The 12,500-nt window shown below is 48.5% G+C and overlaps 6 protein-coding genes across 6 annotated transcripts in view; 2 read left to right on the top strand and 4 right to left on the bottom strand.

Annotated features, from left to right (window-relative positions):
• Positions 1 to 938, bottom strand: part of LOC126572056 (uncharacterized) — a 1,442-nt gene extending 504 nt beyond the window's left edge. Inside the window, exons 1-2 of the mRNA XM_050231076.1 lie at positions 95 to 938; positions 1 to 2 (exon numbers count right to left, since the gene is read on the bottom strand). The exon at positions 1 to 2 is cut by the window's left edge and continues 75 nt beyond it. Coding sequence (XP_050087033.1) covers positions 1 to 2; positions 95 to 938 — 846 coding nt within the window. The remainder of the gene's footprint in view (positions 3 to 94) is intronic.
• A 307-nt stretch (positions 939 to 1,245) lies between these two features.
• LOC126572054 (uncharacterized) lies at positions 1,246 to 3,391 on the bottom strand. Its single transcript, XM_050231075.1, has 5 exons — positions 3,381 to 3,391; positions 2,699 to 3,294; positions 2,583 to 2,629; positions 1,383 to 1,475; positions 1,246 to 1,305 (listed from the first exon to the last, which is right to left on the bottom strand). Exons 1-5 carry the CDS (start codon positions 3,389 to 3,391, stop codon positions 1,246 to 1,248), a joined length of 807 nt encoding a protein of 268 aa, XP_050087032.1.
• A 286-nt stretch (positions 3,392 to 3,677) lies between these two features.
• Positions 3,678 to 5,066, bottom strand: LOC126572053 (exopolyphosphatase PRUNE1). Its single transcript, XM_050231074.1, has 4 exons — positions 5,022 to 5,066; positions 4,463 to 4,958; positions 3,954 to 4,387; positions 3,678 to 3,879 (listed from the first exon to the last, which is right to left on the bottom strand). Exons 1-4 carry the CDS (start codon positions 5,064 to 5,066, stop codon positions 3,715 to 3,717), a joined length of 1,140 nt encoding a protein of 379 aa, XP_050087031.1. The 3' UTR covers positions 3,678 to 3,714.
• A 117-nt stretch (positions 5,067 to 5,183) lies between these two features.
• LOC126571369 (serine/threonine-protein kinase Pink1, mitochondrial) lies at positions 5,184 to 7,987 on the top strand. The gene is made up of 6 exons (XM_050229835.1): positions 5,184 to 5,819; positions 5,882 to 5,996; positions 6,063 to 6,670; positions 6,752 to 7,349; positions 7,422 to 7,538; positions 7,597 to 7,987. Exons 1-6 carry the CDS (start codon positions 5,533 to 5,535, stop codon positions 7,888 to 7,890), a joined length of 2,019 nt encoding a protein of 672 aa, XP_050085792.1. The 5' UTR covers positions 5,184 to 5,532; the 3' UTR covers positions 7,891 to 7,987.
• Positions 7,988 to 7,989: 2 nt separating this feature from the next.
• Positions 7,990 to 8,847, bottom strand: LOC126571408 (uncharacterized). The gene is made up of 4 exons (XM_050229896.1): positions 8,774 to 8,847; positions 8,392 to 8,714; positions 8,265 to 8,328; positions 7,990 to 8,189 (listed from the first exon to the last, which is right to left on the bottom strand). Exons 1-4 carry the CDS (start codon positions 8,802 to 8,804, stop codon positions 8,050 to 8,052), a joined length of 558 nt encoding a protein of 185 aa, XP_050085853.1. The 5' UTR covers positions 8,805 to 8,847; the 3' UTR covers positions 7,990 to 8,049.
• A 494-nt stretch (positions 8,848 to 9,341) lies between these two features.
• The window catches only part of LOC126571418 (uncharacterized), a 5,611-nt gene continuing 2,452 nt past the window's right edge, over positions 9,342 to 12,500 (top strand). The window contains exons 1-4 of the mRNA XM_050229909.1: positions 9,342 to 9,457; positions 9,562 to 9,766; positions 9,831 to 10,953; positions 11,022 to 12,500. The exon at positions 11,022 to 12,500 is cut by the window's right edge and continues 1,225 nt beyond it. Of these exons, the coding sequence (XP_050085866.1) occupies positions 9,348 to 9,457; positions 9,562 to 9,766; positions 9,831 to 10,953; positions 11,022 to 12,500 (2,917 nt within the window). The 5' untranslated portion in view covers positions 9,342 to 9,347. The remainder of the gene's footprint in view (positions 9,458 to 9,561; positions 9,767 to 9,830; positions 10,954 to 11,021) is intronic.

The raw sequence follows: 12,500 nt of genomic DNA, 5'->3' as shown, positions 1-12,500 counted from the left end.
TGCTGTAAGCGAAAACATATGAGCATGTTGAAGAACATTAGGCAGTCAAATTTTGCTGGCCTTTGGTGTTATGACACCAACGGTTTTCGCGTACCATAAAGGGGAAGCGGACTGAAGGGATACCGCAGCTGAAACGTGATAAAGATGAACAGGCAGACGACGATCGCTGCCGTTGACCATCCGAACGTATCGTTCAGCACATGCAAGCAGCCCTGCAATCGACCAAAAATGCAATTCGTCCGCTGCAGCACATCTATGGAGTGGCATCGTTGCCGAAACATTTTATGGCCTCCGGAGGCTGTGTTTGCAGTGGCAATGCTTGCTTGACCCAGCGCCCCAATGTCAGCAGAACCGGTTAGCAACGAAAGTTCGTCTGCAATGCACCGGAGCCGTGTACCGATCAGTTCCGTGAGCTGGATCTGCTGATTGAGTCGCACGAGGATAAACAATGCGGGCGTTAGAAGCAATAGGGCGAGCCAGAAGGACCGTACGTTGAGTTGAATCATTAGAAAGGTACGGAAGAATCCACGCAGCAACCCGATAGCGTACACAGCGTAAAATGTCCTGCTGTACCGTGCCCCTGGTCCGTTCTGTGATGCGTTGGTGGAGAAAAACGATGTTCCAAGGATGGTTTCGATTTCCCGCAGTTCCAGCAGCAATCGGGCAAGGGGCCGCGATGAGACCAGCGACTGGATAAGGATCACGACACAGGTCAGTAGATTGGTGGTGCTGGTGAACCAGCCCGCGAAATCCTGCTCCAGGTGCATCCGGTAGATGAAGAATTGCAAGGCAATCAGCAGACCAAGAAGGAGCAGCTGATAACACACATTGACCAGCGGTTTCCAGAAGCTAGAAGGTTGAATTTCAAAAAGGGGCCTCATTCCAAACATCTTGAACACGACCTGATTCACAAACTCTTCCATTTCGGCGTAACGCATCTTGCGTTGTGACCGCAGGATATCCCCGCTTCTTGCTAGTAGCCCAGGTGCATAGACTGCGCAGATTGATGGCCTAGGATGAAATATGCATGCGGGAGTCATGTGGCCTGACTTATAGACAAAGTGCCCATCAGTGGAACTAGTTGTTGAATATTTTAAGCGAAACGGCATTCGAGTGCATCACTCCCCTTCCAGAGTTAATAAATGTCGATTCGTTTATTAAATGACCCATCGTATGGCTAATGAGAAAACTACATCATCTTTATACTGTGGTATGCCGTTTTTAATCAACAGAGTGAGGTACAGGTTAATTGTTAAAATCGAACTGCAGAAGAATGATCAAATAGGTACCGACGGAGGCCATAACCTGCGAAAAAAAATGAATAGGGAACACTTTATTGGATCATCCTTAATGATAATCGAAAGATCGTAGGCAACACTTGCCAGATGGAAAAACTTAAGATCAATTTGGAAAAAGTTGTCCACCGTCAATCCGACCGGCTGATGAAAAATCTGGTGTCCTAATTGTTCGATTTGCTTTTGGAGGAAAAAAGAACAAAGAAATGCAGATCAGCATATGGTATGACTCATACTGTATGACGTCATGCGTTCCTTGCTTCGGTCATAGTTCGTGTCTCTTTCCTCTAGTCCATATTCTTTGCCTCGTGGTTCGGGAGAAGATCACGAAGGTTCAGTTATCTCACACACTCGCGTGCATTGTGGCCGCAAGCATAGCGAACTTTTACGTTTTTACAGCCTCCCATTCCACCCTCAGCTCCTCCTGGTCCCATCTCTTTCATCTTTTCTTCATCTCGCCCATCCCCAATATGCTCAAGTGTATGTATATTGCCTGGATACAAAAAGATCCCTTGTACTAAGCCAACGAAAGGAAACATGTTCCATCATGTTCGATCAGCGATCGAAAACTTGTTCGATCATCTTAAAGAAGCATGCGTATGTACGAATGCGGGAGTCATGGTTTGTGTAGGTTATTGTCTCGCAGCTGAGCTCCAGCATCTTTGAGTTACTGCAGCTCAAGTTTAAGGTTTTACTCCCAACAATCGCACATGTATTTTTAGTAATAATGATACTTTCCTCAATTTGTAAAGGTTAACAGATTGGTTAACTGAAGGTAGATTTACAGAGATCTGTGTGAGAAACATCATACCCAAAACGAGGAAAAATCTTTCTTCCCAAACATGCGTTTAATTATTCTGTAAGGAATTTATTCACTTATCATACAGAGCGCGGATTGTTATCCTCTTACCTCGCTTATGACGTCATCCGCCCAGTCCAACTGATACAGCGACGGTTTTGCTTGCAGCGATTCAGTTTTATGCAAATTATTCACTACCAACTGCATCTATAGGACGTCTTCATGTGTTTAATGTTTTTAATATCTTATAGGAATCAGTTTCCTGATTTTACCTCTCTTGTAAGCATCTCTCCAAAATATGTAGCAGTCGATAAGTAGATAAATGCACACATAAGCAGTACCACAGGTTCTAGAAGAGTGGATTGAATTTTTTAAAAAATAACCATATTGGCACGTACTAGGAGGTGCTGCAATGATGCTGTGGTATTACCCAAGAAATCAGTAAAAGAAAATCCATGATTTGTTCCAGCTAAATGTTTTGAGCTCACGTAAAACAATTGAAAACTTTTGGAAGTGAGGATGTAGAATACCAAAGCTACATGAAAATATGAACCAAAACGTTTCAGCAGCAGTTACTCACGATCCTCGCGGACACATCGCTTACCGAACAAGGACAAATTCATCATAGCGCAATCCTTGTTCAAGGATTCCGCCGCCCTAAAGCACTCCGTTTGAACGATTGCCAACGAGCGGAAATCACGGAGCAACATTACCGGTGCCTTATGTGTCGGTGGAAGTGTGTTTCCCTTCGAAATACCACACTTTGGAGCAATGTTAATAATCTTGTGCAAATGCGCGACGATGCATTTGATTCTGAATCGTAGCTGACGGCACAAAACCAGGAACAAACCACTGGCCAAAACGATCGTAAATAGGGCGTAGGCTTTAAATGCAAGCACCACTGCATTCGCCCTATCCAATCGTTGATAATTGGCCAATACATAGAAAACCAGAGCGGCCATCGATGTACCCAGTACCGCTACACACTGATGGCTTTCACCTTTCGATGGCAGCAGACGCCTGTCCAGGGCATACAGATGTCCATCGATGTCAGTTAGGGAGCGGAAAAAGGTTTTTCGTGGTTTTCGCAGGTATTTTGCTAGGGCTGTAAGATGTAACGAAAATAGTATTGAAGCCAGAACGAGCAACATTAGTAGTTCGATCACACCCAACACTAAATCCTGGCTGTAGAGAATCGTTCTTAAATCCAGCACGACAAAGGCAAAAAGGATAATGCTGATCAAACATGGAAGGACCGTTAGAAGCGCTCTAGGTGATAAACAAGCCTCAATTTCATCTTTCCAAATCGGTCCACCTAAAAGTAAGTGCACAAACAGAACGGTTTCATCAGCACCGGGCAACATTTCGGAATGAACGCGTAGCTAATGAGTAGGTGGTGTACTAATCCTTAGCGTCGAACTGTACTGACTACTGACATCAAATCATTCGCTCGAGCAATACATCATGCTGGATTAATCACCAGGTTAGCATAATGGTATGCAATTAATCACCATTTCGGTGGAAAAGAAAATGGTTTGTCTGCGTAGTAATTTGTGTTACTAAATGAGAATTTCGCCGTTCACTATAGTTTCGTTTCGCTTTTATGACCTTTCAGCTTTATTATCCTTGCAAACTATCGAGAACACTTTTCACAATCGGTATCAATTGCTTTCTGGATGCTTTCAGGTTGTGCTGCTGGAAAAAGACTGCCCCGTTCGCAAACACTGTTTCTATTCGCTCTAATCCAAAACTGATGCTTTTCTCCTCAAGCAGAGCGGAAATAATCTGTTGAAGCAGAAAATCAGAAGCATATTAAGTACACTTTCCAATCCAATTGTCAGTAAAAAATCAATGAATACCTTTTCTGCCAGTGGTTTATCGTCAATCGGGATGATGCCTATGTCACGTCGAACACTTCCGTCCGGGAGTACCTTCATTCCGAGTAGCAGTACCACGTTGCTTTGAGTACTGCAAGCAAACTGATTTACATGTTGGCTGCATTCGGCCAGTTTCAGATACTGTTGCACTGCCATAGGAAAGCCTGGCAGCGATACGGTTCGACCGTTTTGGTGCAATATCTTTAAATCTTTAAAAAGCAGCTGATATGCATTGAGCTGTGATACATCGCTCCGTGCCGCCACGAGGGATTTAAACAAAGATTCTCTATACCCGGAACAGTTCTCGGGCGTAATATTCTTCACATTCTTCTCGATGAACCCCGCAACGTCATGATCGAGCTGCCTTGCTTTGTCAGCTTCTTTGGAGAAATTGACCGTGTCCAGCACGATGGCACCTACAAAGCAAAAAAAAACAAAAAAAAACAAAATATCATATCGGTCCACAACTGCTGGGGTTACTGCAAACGTACCATACAAAAGCTCCAGTGCATCCGCATATCCTGGAACCTGTTTGTCCTGGAAAATGCTCATTAACTCTCTTCCAACCAGCGTTGCGCAGGAGCCAACTAACTCGATGGTACGGAACGCTTCGGAATTGAACTTTGCCGCACCGTCAACGGGACGATGATCTACAATCCCGACAATTCGATGGTTGGCCAGCTTGGTCATATGATGATCCACAAGCACCAGGTCCAGATTATTCGGTTCCGTTTCCCACTCGATTTCATCGCTACAAATCAGCTCGTCCAGAGCTATCTTTTGCTGCTTCAGATAGTACGTAACTTCCGTTTTCAGGGGCAATTCATTGCGCACCACGTTCAGAACGGGAACAATGACCGTATCCTTCGTATACGAATTCCGCTGTAGGACATCCGGTGTACAGTGCAGGTGATATGCAAGGGCCAGTGCACTCACCGCCGAGTCCAAATCACAGCTCTCATTTCCGATGACCACAATTTTGCGTGCCTGGAAAGATGTAGGAGATTGAGGCCTTAACTAAATTTCGAAAATGTTTATCATCTCTCTTACCGCACGCTGTAGAAGTCCTCGACATTGTTGAAGATAAGAGAGCATTTTTACGCGATTTCGTGCGTTGCCGGCACCGAACAGCTGATCGTGTTCGCCTCGCGGATTGCCTAGAACCTTCGACACGAACACAACGCCCAGCTGTGTGACAGTTCAGATGGTTGTGTTTGTGTTTTGATTTGCGATTTTCTGTGTTCTCGTAATTATCGAAATTGCTCCGTCTTCAAATTGAATTCTCTAGCCCGTATCCGTGTCCGAGGTTGCAAAAGAACGTTCCTAAAGTACTGTGCCCTGTTGGGCTCCCACCAGATAACGTTATTGGAGACACACGACTATCATTCAAACACTTTTCACTAGATCCGATTAGCGAGCCAAGTCGTAGCGAGTAAAATACGTCGTCATTTTCACACCACCGAGAGAAAGCGTGTACGGGTGTGTGGGAGTTGTGCAGTTTAGTAAGAACAAAAATAAGAAGCACCACGAGTTGCATCCGTGGGGAGTCCGTTAATGCAAAATGTCCTTTCGGCTGCTGACCACACGGTTGTACAAACATGGTCGCCTGCTGGTGCAAAGCTATCTTAAGCGGAACATCCACACCAACAACGCTTGGACGGGCCCGGGCGACGGCGTCAAAGTGAACACACTCAACGAAACGCTCAGGAATGATCTGCGGATCAACGAGTTCCGGAGCAACAGCTTCCTGCGGTTCGGCAACCAGGCCCGGCGGCTGTTCATCGACAATGTGCTGAACCGTGTCACCAACCCGTACTCGGTCGATCTGCGCCTGCAAGCGACAAAGAAGTGAGTATCTTGTCGATGAGGTCATATGGACCGTTGGACTGATTGCGTTCCCTTCATTACAGGCTACTGTACGGCGACTCAACGCCGTTCTTTGCGCTCGTTGGCGTCAGCCTGGCATCCGGCGATGGAGTACTTACGAAAAACGACGAACTGGAGGGTGTCTGCTGGGAAATTAGAGTATGACCATATACACGCCAATCGCAGTCACCATAGCCGTGCTAATTTTTTGGTTTTTTCAAACAGCACGCCATGTCCAAGTTCCAGCAAAGGGTTGGTGAGAAGGATATTGAATCTCGCCTGGATGAAGAGTTCGGTATCGACCAGCTGAACATTGGGCCACCGATCGCAAAAGGCTGCTCCGCCGTCGTTTACGCCGCTTCGTTGAAGGAACCGCCGGTGAATGAAGAACAACTACCGAGCGAGCACTCCGCCAACACAGACGCATCATCGCTGGGCCGTGCATCGGTTACCTCTCTGGACACCGATGAGTGGAACGATACTCCGCCGGTCTTTCTACCGCCAGAACGAAGCCCCGGTTTGGCACTGCAGCAGATGGCCAATGAAGCCATCACTGCGAGTGCGAAAAAAGAGTTCACCGGGGAGCGCAAAGTCCGCTTCAACAGTGAAACGCGTGCTAGAACCATTTCGGAGAGCCTTTACGATGAGTTTCCGAACGAGAAACTTCCCTCGATGGAAGGAGCGGACGGGTACGGTAACGTGGAGTATCCGCTGGCGTTGAAGATGATGTTTAATTACGACATCCAGAGTAACGCCATGGCCATCATTAAGGGAATGTACCGTGAAACGGTACCAGCGAAGCGACGAACCGTCGATACGGCTTGGGAGCAAAGGTAACGTTGGCAGCGTTTCTGACCTTCGATCGAATGGCGTTCGATGTAGTTTACGCTCTTTCTCTTCCTTCCTTTCGACAGTTTGGTGGAAAAGACAAACTTCCTGCCACCACACCCGAATGTGGTGGAAATGTATGGAGTGTTCTGTGACCAGGTTCCCGATCTGTCCATGTCGGCTACGCTCTACCCAATGGCCTTACCACAGCGTCTCAATCCCGATGGTTACGGTCGTAACATGAGTCTCTTCCTGTTGATGAAGCGCTACGATGGGAACTTGAAAGACTTTCTGTTCCAGCAGCATGATGCGCTGGATATGCGCACACGCATTCTGCTCTTTGCTCAGCTACTAGAAGCCGTAGCACATCTGAACCGGCACGGTGTAGCTCATCGTGACCTGAAATCGGACAACATCCTCATCGAACAGCGTCCCAACATGCCACCGACTCTGGTGCTGTCCGATTTCGGTTGCTGCATTGCGGACAAGGAGCACGGACTGCGCATTCCGTACACGTCCGATGAGATCGATAAGGGGGGGAACGCAGCACTGATGGCACCGGAAATCTTCAACCAAACGGCGGGCACCTTCGCTCTGCTAAACTACAGCAAAGCGGATCTGTGGGCGTGCGGTGCCATTGCGTACGAGATCTTTGGCCACGCCAACCCCTTCTACTCCGGTGAGGTAAGTTGTGGGGTGGCCTGGGTAACATCAGACTCGTATTAGATTCATATTGATGTTATCACGTATCGACAGCAATCGGCACTTAAGAACTGGAGCTATAAGGAGGATATGTTGCCGTCACTGAACCCCGGTGTGCCCCGGCTGATCCAACTGCTTGTGACGAACATTTTGCAGAAGAATCCCAAAAAGGTAAGCACCTCTTCACCACTTGCCGGCAACCATTAATCGGTTATTCCCTCACCTCTAGCGTTTGAGTCCGGATGTGGCGGCCAATGTGATGCAACTGTTTCTGTGGTCACCCTCGACATGGCTCCGGGATGGCCATTCTCCGTCCAGCAACGAGATTTTACAGTGGCTGCTCAGCCTCACGACCAAGATCCTGTGCGAGGGCCCGCTACGCATTACCCCCGACGATAGCAGGGGCCGGCGTACGTACACCGAGTATCTACTGATTGGCAGTTTCCTGGCTCGTGCCCGCCTTGAGCGCATCCGCCGTGCGCTGGACTGGATACACACGGTTACGGTTAACGGTTCTGCGTAAAACCGTTGGTTGGCTCCTCGTGAGATGTGATATTCGAGTGAGAGGAAAGGAAGGATAGAGTGCGGGTTTGATGAAATAAAGAGTTATTTATGTTTCATTTTTCGTCATATACAAATAAATTGTGTGTCGATTCTCGTCCTCTTTCCAGTCGTCATCCCTTTATCGGTTGGCCTCTTCGTACGTATCGACAATCGTTAATCTTCTTCGTAAAACGGCCAGTAAGCCAATCACGTCCTTGGTATCGCGTAGGTGTGCGCGAATGGCTTCGATGTTTCCTGGCCGCGGGTACATATCGTCAACTGTAGAAGGGAAAGAAAAGGAGACTTGTGAACGTAATACCGAGCAAAGCCGTGTATAAGGGTTCCAGTGCTTACGGTCCAGTCCTTTCCTGTTCACCTTAAAGGACAATCGTGTGTTTTCTGTGTCTGAAAAGTGTATCTACAAAACCAGGAGAGAAACGGGGATTAGCTCGTGATCCTTCGTGCACCATTAAGCTCCTACCTCAAACATCCTCCGTTCGGGGATGCAGTGTATGGTAAGACCTAGGAATCGCTCAAGATTCTTCAACATTTGTCCGTGGCTTCTCGGTTTCTGTGAGGTGATCTTACTCGCCTTGGCGGCCCCATCCTTCGTTGAGATGGCCATCTGTTTCGTTTTCAATGCAGCTTCCATAATGACCAAATCATTCAGCTTATCCACCAACGAGTGAAGATCAGTTAAGGCCTCTTGCCTCAATCGCGCATCCTCGGTAACCGTTTCTTTGAGCTCCACAGCTTTCGCGTGCAGTGTTTCCAGAACATTTTGCGCCACATTTTCGGTTGTATCTAGCAAAGCCAAGCAAAGGATGAGCAAATAGTTTGCACGGCGACCGAAATAAGCTTACCCAAACGGCCGATCGAACTCGCCATGGTCATCGTATTTTTGTATTTTCCTTCCCGAGTTTGTTTGGCTGGCCAGTTGCGCGAAGCCGCTGTTCAAAGTGTGTATACGAACCAGGTGAAGTCATAGCATTTCGCTCGCCGCCATATTGGATTTAGGCTATGCATCACTGGCTGCCAAATACATGTTTACCAAATCAACTGAAAGCGTTTGGTGATAGGAAGGAAATCCGGAAATTTTCAATGATTTTATCAGGTATAGAATCGCTTTTGCTCGTTTAAATTATTCATACTCTTTGTTTTCAACAAATGAGAGAGTGATCGGTCACTTACGGGGATCCGTGGGGCACCGTTTCAAGCAAGCATCAACGCTTTCAGTTGATTTGGTAAACATCTATTTGACAGCCACTGTTTCATAGCAAAAATCAAATATGGCAGCGAGCAAAGAGCTATAACTTCACCTGGTTCCTATACACACTTTGCTTTGAACCAAACCGTCACCAACCGCACAACAAGAAAGTGAAGCGAAAGCAAACGCGCGAGACCCACCGAGTGCTAGGAAAAGTACACATTTTCACGATGGATTTGGAAGACACGAAGGAAAACATTCAACCACTGCGTACGGGCAGGAACATCGAACAACTGGAGTATGCGTTGGAGTCGCCAGAGTGTTGGGAGGAGGATCGAAAGTAGGTATCGGTCGCGGTGCTGTTCCCCGCTTGCTCGCAAAGTTCCAAGATGGTGTCTCATAGGAAAAATGATGCCATTTCTCTGCCCGTCTCTCCTCCAAAAGGATGCACGAAGAAGCGATCGAACAGTACGACGGAGACGATCCGCTGTCCGTGTGGTTCGAATATGTGCAGTGGTTCGAACAGACCAACCCAAGCAACACGAAACCGGCCCTGATGAACGATGCCATTCGCCGTTGTGTGGTAAAGTTCGAGAATGATCCGAGGTACATGCAGGATCGAAGATTCATTCAACTTTGCATAAAATACGTAAGTTGCTTCGTTCCGTCGCTGTTCCGACGATCGAGTTACCATGTTTGTGGTCCCTTTTTAGATCGATACCCAACCGAAACCGGAGGATCTGTACAGCGAACTGTTCGCACGCGGCGTCGGTACACTGTGCGCGGATCTGTACATTGCCTGGGCCTACTACTACGATGCCGCCGATAATTTTAGCAAAACGGAGGAAGTGTTCCAAAAGGGCCTGGCAGCCGGTGCACAGCCGAAGGAAGAACTGAAGCAGGCACATACGGCTTTTGGATTCTCGATGTCACAACGTATGCTGCATAAGGACGAAGGCAGCAAACTGAAGTTCCAAGCATCGCTCGCCGAACGACGCACGGCACTGACCTCTTTACGTACGACACGAAAGAAGCATGTGGGCAGCATTCGTACCGGGCTGGCCATAAAAAGCGTTAAACCGGGCATCGTGAACCAGGAGAACGTGCCCGTCAACCCGGGGGCTCGCAATGCACCGGCTAGTGCTTTGGTGTTTACCGATGAGCGCGAGGAAAGCGATGCTGGTCCTTCGATCGTGCATCCCTTTTCCAGCGTGCACACGGAACCGGAAAACATCATCGAGGCGGCCCGTTTGGCAAAGTCACACCCGACATCGGCACACAAGAAATCGAGCGTTTTCGCCAAATCCATTGCCCCATCGTTCAGCATTCCGATGGATGAGGAATCCAAGTTTGAACCAATTCCACTGCTGGTGGATAACTACAATCGTGGAGTGCAGCTATCGAGCAAATTTCACAGCCGCAACAACACACAAACTCCGTTCGATCTGAGCGTTTGTGTTGGCGATCCGAACGAACGGGCTGTCCCGAGGTACGATAAGATCCGGCTCTACTGTAAAGCCGCCGAAAAGCAGGAATATTCGCCGGATGAACTGCGCGCCTACCGGTACTATGAGCGAAGACAGATCAAGAACAAGCTCACGGAAACGTTGAACCGTGTCTGGGGTCGCGGATTCGAGTATGGTATCCGCTTGCATCCGCTGCATCGACGCACTGCAACCGCGCAACCAGTTGCGCCGACAAAGATACGAAATCCTTCGATCGACGAATGTGATCCCAACATCAAAACGAGACTACAGGAGATGTACGCAAACAGTGAGGAGGAAAAATCGATCGAGGAACTGCTGGTAGCGAAGTGGATCGAAGGTAGAATCCAGAGTAAGTATCGCACGATCTTTCATAGTTGGTTAGTATTTGCTAATCATAATATCGCTGTTTCATCCTAGGCGGCGTCGATCGACGGTACCATGACGACGTGTGCCCGGTTGATATGGACGAAACGCATGTCGAATCGAAACGCATATCTATGGGTGTCGCGCGGTACAGCATGGCACCGGCACTGGCCACGGGTGAGAATGGTCAGCGTCCGAAAATGCGCCAACGACAGTCCATCTATCCATCGGGCCATGTCCAGCTCGGACAGGTTGCATCCTGTATAACAGAAGAAGCAGAAGATGAAAGTTATCGTACGGATATCGAACGACAAACGGACCCCGATAAACCGGAATCCATTTCCCGCAAGCGTATCTCGAACGAGGAGCTTCAGCAGAAGGTTTGCAAACGGGAAGACACGAAACCGACACCGGCTAAGGGCATTATGCCGTATGATAGCGAGATGATGGATCGTGCAGGGCCTGCCACACCACCCGTACCACTTGCCCCCCCGAAAATCAACATCTTCGTGGAAGATGGCGATGAAGAAGGTGGTGAAGGGGGTGATATGGTGGGCGCACCGAAAGCGACCGGAACCGAACGTGCTCCAGAGCAACCGTACTACCCGAACGATTCCTGTTCGACACAAATGTTTAATTTCTTCGTCAAAAACATTAGCACACCACTCGGTCCCATGCGCAAACAGCCGCTATTGGGTGGAGCGCAGGTCGCAGACGACATAGCAGCGACTGGCGATGGACCACGTGTCACTGCCAAGCGTATGGTTGTGTATGAAGATGATGATAAACCCGCCCAGGAACGGGAGTCGGGAGATGAGAATAGTGGGGCTGATGGTGGAAAAGCTCTGTCAACATTGGGAGCTCCGGTTGCAGCCGGGCAAGTCAATGATGAAAATGTCCCCCCGGTACTGGACAGCATGACACCACCGTCTATATCCGGTTCTTCCGCTTGCAATAGCACTCACAGCAACAAGCAGCTTTCAACCATCATGGAACGCACGGAAACGAGTACCGCGGGTTCGTCCTCTGCCACCAAATCACCGCTTGAATCGCAACCACTTTCCCCAGACACAATCGACGCTGGGACACCGGCGGTTAAATCAACCGACGAAGTACAGCGTGTTTCTCCCACACAACAACAACAAGGACGAGAGAGTGTCTTCAAGGTTCCTTATCCAACGGAAGAACCACCGGCGACGGGTAATCCGGTAGGGGTGTTCTGTATACACGTGGACAGTACAGAAACGATGGCCAACATTCCGTTGCTGCTGAAGCGCGATATCCCTACGGGCCCGGCTGCTGCTGCTGCTGCTACTAAAGAAACTGCACCGGATGCCGATAAGGAGAATCAACTGATTGTACGTTCCAATGCAGCAGTACCAATACCTGCTCCACCATCATCGTCAGCGAGTGACGGTACGGGGGGCTTTTTTAACCTGGCCGATGATCCGACCTTCACCGGTCAGCGCAATATCTCGCAGATGGTGCAGCGCGATTTGGAGTTCAATTCGATGGCATCGTTTCGTCTTGGGA

The sequence above is a fragment of the Anopheles aquasalis genome, chromosome 2, assembly GCF_943734665.1.
Source record: "Anopheles aquasalis chromosome 2, idAnoAquaMG_Q_19, whole genome shotgun sequence".
NCBI lineage: Eukaryota > Metazoa > Arthropoda > Insecta > Diptera > Culicidae > Anopheles > Anopheles aquasalis.
The sequence above is the reverse complement of the archived record's forward strand: the minus strand, read 5'-3'. Positions and strand labels throughout refer to the sequence as shown.

What these genes read in the sequence shown, in the direction of transcription:
- LOC126571408 (XM_050229896.1), bottom strand. Translation starts at nt 8,804, where the DNA reads ATGACCATGGCGAGTTCGATCGGCCGTTTGG. An exon ending in GAGTTCGATCGGCCGTTTGG is followed by an intron (nt 8,715 to 8,773) that starts GTAAGCTTATTT and finishes TGGCTTTGCTAG; the next exon opens with ATACAACCGAAAATGTGGCG. An exon ending in CCGAACGGAGGATGTTTGAG is followed by an intron (nt 8,329 to 8,391) that starts GTAGGAGCTTAA and finishes CTGGTTTTGTAG; the next exon opens with ATACACTTTTCAGACACAGA.
- LOC126572053 (XM_050231074.1), bottom strand. Translation starts at nt 5,066, where the DNA reads ATGCTCTCTTATCTTCAACAATGTCGAGGACTTCTACAGCGTGCG. An exon ending in GAGGACTTCTACAGCGTGCG is followed by an intron (nt 4,959 to 5,021) that starts GTAAGAGAGATG and finishes ACATCTTTCCAG; the next exon opens with GCACGCAAAATTGTGGTCAT. An exon ending in TGCACTGGAGCTTTTGTATG is followed by an intron (nt 4,388 to 4,462) that starts GTACGTTTGCAG and finishes TTTGCTTTGTAG; the next exon opens with GTGCCATCGTGCTGGACACG.
- LOC126572054 (XM_050231075.1), bottom strand. An exon ending in AAAGTTTTCAATTGTTTTAC is followed by an intron (nt 1,476 to 2,582) that starts GTGAGCTCAAAA and finishes TTCCTCCAAAAG; the next exon opens with CAAATCGAACAATTAGGACA. An exon ending in ATCTTAAGTTTTTCCATCTG is followed by an intron (nt 1,306 to 1,382) that starts GCAAGTGTTGCC and finishes TTTTTTTCGCAG; the next exon opens with GTTATGGCCTCCGTCGGTAC.
- LOC126571369 (XM_050229835.1), top strand. Translation starts at nt 5,533, where the DNA reads ATGTCCTTTCGGCTGCTGACCACACGGTTGTACAAACATGGTCGCCTG. An exon ending in CGCCTGCAAGCGACAAAGAA is followed by an intron (nt 5,820 to 5,881) that starts GTGAGTATCTTG and finishes CCTTCATTACAG; the next exon opens with GCTACTGTACGGCGACTCAA. An exon ending in GTGTCTGCTGGGAAATTAGA is followed by an intron (nt 5,997 to 6,062) that starts GTATGACCATAT and finishes TTTTTCAAACAG; the next exon opens with CACGCCATGTCCAAGTTCCA.